Source organism: Diabrotica virgifera, chromosome 8 (assembly GCF_917563875.1).
Source record: "Diabrotica virgifera virgifera chromosome 8, PGI_DIABVI_V3a".
Lineage (NCBI taxonomy): Eukaryota > Metazoa > Arthropoda > Insecta > Coleoptera > Chrysomelidae > Diabrotica > Diabrotica virgifera.
The window spans coordinates 94,071,585-94,077,583 of record NC_065450.1 but is presented as its reverse complement, the minus strand read 5'-3'; the positions used below and the strand labels follow the sequence as shown (position 1 = coordinate 94,077,583).

Here is a 5,999-nt window from a genome sequence, read left to right as displayed (position 1 = left end):
CAGTTTAGAGAACAGAGATACTGGACAGGTAAAACCAATAGGGTCAAATATACTCTGAGCTACAGAAAGCATCAGTCTCTTAGTTATGGGTTCTTTTCCGACCACTCCCTGAAAAATTTCACCATTGATTTTTAGTGTGTCTCTTGAGGAGTCCCAGAGAAGACCAAGAACAGGGACAACTGTTTTTGTACTACCAGAGACTCCCACCCTCTCAAATCCATCTTAGCTTCCTCCATGATGGCAGTTGCTTCTGATACGAACTTTCTCAACTCATTCTCATCAGTAACACTAGTCACACAATTATCTACATAGAACCCAATCATAAGCCTTTCAATTGTATTTTTAGACTACGGCATATCATTACAACACTTCTCCAGCGCCTTTATCAAATGAAATTCTATAGTAGCACCCAGAAGAAATGGACTACAGTTGACTCCAAAAACAACTCTCCTATGTCGAAATACAAATTCCTTTCCTTCATTGTTTACCCATAGGAACCTCAAAAAATCTCTGTCCTTCGAATGTACAGAAATTTGAAGAAAAGCCTTTCGAATATCCGACACAACACCTATTATTTGTTGTCTGAACCGTAATAACACAGAAGGAATAAGTTCAATAAGATTAGGCCCTACCTCTAAACACTGGTTCAAAGAAGGACGACCCTGTTCATGAGATGATGCATCAAAGACTGGCCTAATTTTCGTGGTTTCGCTAGTATTTTTAATAACGGGCCTGTGAGGCAAATAGTGCACACAATTATTCTCTTCCGGATTATTTACTATTTCGATCACACCCTCGTTCAACCACTCATTGAATATTAAATTATACGATTCAAACAAATTGGATTTTTTCAACTTATTTAAAGTAGTATCTAACCTTCTTCTAGCGACAACTAAATTATCTGAAATTAAAGGATGCTTGTTCAACCAAGGTAACATAACCTCATACCTACCTTCGTTGTCACATCGGATAGTCTCATAGAAAAAATTCTTAGCCTCCTTGGCCGCCACCTCTCGTGCCAATTTTTCTACAGGATCGGTTATCCCAATAATATTAAGCTCCCAGAGTTTCACCACAGAAGAACTATCAACAAACAACGCAATCGACATCATAGATGTGCTGAAATTAGAAGCAACCGCCGGCACCTTGCCCATAAGAGTCCAACCTAACAAAGTTTCAACTGCTACAAGACCACACTGTAACTGATATTTCCTCCCTGTATACAATTTGCCTACAACATCAGCTCCTAACAAAATCTCAATTGGTGCTATATGTCCGACATCGCTGAGCGAAATATTCATGTCACTAAGTTCCTCAACCCAAGGGGCGTGATAAACAGGAGAGACATCTGCACAAATTTTTGGTTGATCTAAGGCATCAAATGAACAAGAGTAAGCTCCTTCACTCGCAGTTACTTTGTATAATTTATGTCGTTGTTCAGAAGTACTTTTACCGCCAAATAACGTATGTACGATATTTTCCGTTCCTTTAGCAGAAAAACCCATTTCTTGTGCGGTACGCTGTAAAATATATGTTCTCTGCGATCCAGTGTCAATAAGTGCCCTTACTTGTTTAGTACCATGTGCACTTCTTATGTTTACTCGCAGAGTTTGTAAAAAAACCTGTGTATTATTCAAATTCGCAAGCGTCTGATCCTCAGACCTATTTTCTTCCGAGCGGCTAATACTTGAGGTCGATGTATCAATTTTGTTAACAGGTAAATCAGGACACATCAAAACAACATGGGATTTACAACACAAAATACAATTCAAACGTGCTCTACATTTCTTCGAAGAATGTAGCACCTTCAAACATCGAAAACAGGCTTTCTTTTCTGACAATGTACGTCGTTTATGTTCCATAGACAATTTTTGTGCTTTAAAACAATTGATACTGTCATGCTGTCCTTCGCAAAAAATACATCTGTCAACCTCATAATTTATCAACCCAGCAGCGGTCGCTGATGGCTGATCAGTCCTTGCTTTGGTGATTTTATATTCTTCTTTTCAACCAGTTTATTGGATTTACATTTATTTTCAGTCGATAAACCAAAACCTTCCGTTGCTAAATTAATTTTTTGTTCATTTTGAACTTCATTTTGTAGAAAACTCATTAGCCCACTTAATCTTGTCTTTAAAGTTGAAACTTCTGCAGATTCTTCGACATTGTGCATGGATACGGAACCAGAAGGCCTTAAAAACTGTGAAGATCTATGCCATAGTCTGATCATATCCTCCGGTAAACATGACTCAATAAGGGGATACAATATTGCCGCATATTTGTCAGCAGTTATGCCTAAGGTCTCAAGTGAACGAAGTTGACTCTCTATCATATCATATAGTGCAGAAACATTACAAGAACTACTAGAAACTCGACTCAAAATTAACTTTAAGAGTTCCATAATATATACTTCAATCTGGAGATCCTCTCTGCCAAACCTAGACTTCAAACTCTTTATAATTTTTGAGTAATTTTCGGCTACTGCAGGAAAACTCTCCACTAAACGTCTGGCCTTACTACCGTCTACAGTGGCTTGTCTCAAATAAGCTATTTTGTCGTTTAAATCAATCGATGGATCATCATGCACTACTCTGAACTGCGACCAAAATGGAAGCCAATCTATCAAGTCCCCAGAATATTTCTTGAATTCGATTGGAGGTAATTTAAAACTACGCTTACCTTTTAGTGATGACTCTGAACTTACTAAACTGGGTCTGTCTTCACATTTGTACTTCAGTTCATAGTAGCGTGTGCTGTATCTATCCTTTGCCTCCATCTCACTGATTAATTCTGCTTCGGAAGCCTTTTCGACCATAGCTTCAAACACCGCACTTTCCACGACACAAAGCTCATTGTACTTAACCTGTAAACGTTCCCACTGTACACTAATTCGTTGCCAGGGTCGAGTGTCCACCGTTTCAGATAACAAATTGTCCAAAACATTAGCAGCTGTCGTAAAAGCAGTACGAAGCACTGTTCGGCGTTTTGTTTCTAATTCTAATGCCATATTTCTCGCTTACAAGGGTAACAACTTCGGCCGAGCCTCACGACAAACGAATTTATTCGCCGGAAAAAAGTTTACACCAAAATAAGCGGAAACAACTAACTTTTAAGCACACCCGTATATATCTAAGTCCTTATCGCGGTCGCCAAAATGTTACGTTGGGATGTACACGAGTTACTTCACGCAAAGATCCCTATAGGTTCGAAATTAAATTATAGAAAATAACTTTCGATTGCAGAAAATTACCCCTATTAAAAATACGCAAGTGTAGCTTAAAACAAAGTTTTATTTGGATGTTATCCGAAGAATGTTACAAACTCGACTGACTTAAAAACATAATATCCAATATCTACACATTCCTTAAAACTGCAATACATTCTTATCATAGGTTTCAATTTTAAGTGGGCTGGCTAGTACGCCCATCATCCCTTCACCACTTGCGTCTAGAGAAAACCAAATACTTTGCTTCGGAGCTTCTAGACAATTGACAGTTCTCTGGATTTGGCGGGCAATTTGAAAAGTATACATATTGTACCTATACTACTTATACATCATATACAACTTATACATCATTGAGTTTAAGACAGTAAATGAAAAACCTCACTTCGCTTGGTAGATTATCTATATAAATGTAAATTAAATTCAAAATATACTTATTAACCTAATTATATAGTACATATTAGCAATATTTTAAATAAAAAACTTCATGTAGGTACCTTATAATAATATGTACCTATATGTATAGGATATGTTACTTATAGTTCGGTACCTCTTGGGGACTTAGCAATTTTACCAGTATTTTGAAATTCTCTATAAAATAATTAACCATAGGAAAGTTATAAATTACAGTCAAATAATTAACCATTATTATAAAAGTTATATTATTACCACATCAAAAACAGTATATAGGTACCTACTACCAAAGAAAAACATAAATATTTCACATAATAAAAATATTCTTAAACAAAAATGATTGTTTTCAATTAATAAGAAAAAACCTTAAAGGAAATTTTAGGGTTTAAACAAACCATCTATTAGAGAAATTCAAAATACGGGTGTAAAATTTCTAAGTCCCCAATAATTCTAACTGTCAATTGTCTAGAAGCTCCGAAGCCAAAGTATTTGGTTTTCGCTAACCTCAAGTCCCTTCACCTTAAAACAACGAAAAACAAACCATATGGCTCGCCGTATGTATAAAGCAGAAATATCTTTTAAACACGGACACTGCCATATTTTATAATGACTCGACAACATCCGTTAAACACTAGTAACAAGACGAGAAATAATGAGGAAAAAACTGAGTGCAAGGAGTGAAAATTTCCAGTCTAGGGTAAAGTACCTACAACAGAAATATTCGAATTAGTACCCATTTATGTCGCTATAAAACAACACAACAGATAAACAGTAGGTAATACGATGTAGATGATTAATTCAGGAATTCGGCTAATCGTTAAACGAGTTATTTCTATTTTTTTAGAAATCACGTGTGTCTACATAAACGATTCCCACAAAAAAATAAAAATTACTATATTTATTACTACTACTATAGTATTTACTATTAATTACAATATTTACTAATACTTCATTCTGTTTTTGTAACACCATAAGTACATCAAATCTCTCTATAGGGAAAGAGAATCACAAAACACACAACATGTTGACCATTTAGATGTATTATCCACAAAGCATCATGTCGACCAAAAATTAACCATTAACTATTATGCTTGGATAGGACATCGACAAACATCTATCGCCACCGCCACCTAAAACAAAAAGGTAGTGTGTTACCAATACACACCAAAATTAAAACAAACTACACAATAGATGTATGATATATATATAACCTACATATCATTAACTTCTTTTTCGAATAAATAGTGTGTCAACAAAATGACCACTTATGACTTATTGCCACACACAAGTGTGTGGCAATAAGTGTGGTGTGCTGCCACAAGAAAATAGCTTTAGAATAATGTTAATAAAAATTCAATGACTTTTTAATGCACTTAATTATTATATTTTTTAGATCGTAAAATCGTCGTATTCCTATTTAACACTTCTGAATAACACAATCTAGACCAATCCAACAGGTAGATATAAGGAGAACTAGACATGCTCACTAGCTTAGACTACAACAAAAACATAGCGAGTACATTATTCACTATAGTATTAAGTTTTAATTTATGGAAATAAAAGGCAGATATCGATAACCTAGTTCATAAAATCTTGCCCAAGTATACTTTCGCTCCTAGAGCACCGTCAGGGGCATCTGAAATAAGCTAAAAAAATATGCTATTGTAAAAAGAGAAAAAGTTAGCAATACTTCAATAAAAAATCGAAGATCGAAAAATCGAATACCGTTATAGACTTCGTCAAATTTGAAAGTTATCCAAGAATGTCGTAAACATTTGTTTCATTTATCCGATATAGCCATAACTCAATGTGATAACATTAAAATATCTTTCTTCTTCTTCTTTTTTCTCATAATCCTTAGTGCCCTTTAGGTCATCGGATGTAGAGTTCCGCCTCTTATCCATTTCTTCCATGAACTTCTATTGGTGGCCAGGTTCTTCATGTCTCTTATAGTCATGTCTCTTTTCACTTATATCATGGATTTGGTCCATCCATGTCTTCCTTGGTCTTCCCTTTCTTCTTTTGTTTCCCATTTTGGCTTCATGTACCTTCTTTGTTAGTCTCTTTTGCTCCATTCGCTCTATGTGGTCAAACCAGCTCAATTGTTTGTTTTCGATCTTCCTCATTACCGGTTCTTGCTCCAGCTCTCTCCTTATATCTACATTTCTAAATCTTTCAAATTTCGTAACTCCACCTATTCTTCTCATGTATTTCATCTCAGTCGCGTTAATCGTTTATTCATGTTTCTTTTGCACAATCCAAGTTTCTGCCCCATATGTCATTATCGGATTAACAATGATGTTATATACTTTTAGTTTAGTTTTGTTATCTATTTCTGATTTCCCAAAAATTTATTTTATTT

The 5,999-nt window shown here is 35.3% G+C and overlaps 1 protein-coding gene and 1 long non-coding RNA gene across 2 annotated transcripts; both read right to left on the bottom strand.

Moving 5' to 3' along the window:
* Nucleotides 1-347: 347 nt before the first annotated feature.
* Nucleotides 348-1,733, bottom strand: LOC126890210 (uncharacterized). Its single transcript, XM_050659064.1, has one exon. It carries the CDS (start codon nucleotides 1,731-1,733, stop codon nucleotides 348-350), a length of 1,386 nt encoding a protein of 461 aa, XP_050515021.1.
* A 1,573-nt stretch (nucleotides 1,734-3,306) lies between these two features.
* LOC126889744 (uncharacterized) lies at nucleotides 3,307-4,142 on the bottom strand. Its single transcript, XR_007700159.1, has 3 exons — nucleotides 4,033-4,142; nucleotides 3,721-3,814; nucleotides 3,307-3,625 (listed from the first exon to the last, which is right to left on the bottom strand). It is a non-coding gene; the product is annotated as an uncharacterized LOC126889744 (long non-coding RNA).
* Between the last annotated feature and the right edge of the window lie 1,857 nt (nucleotides 4,143-5,999).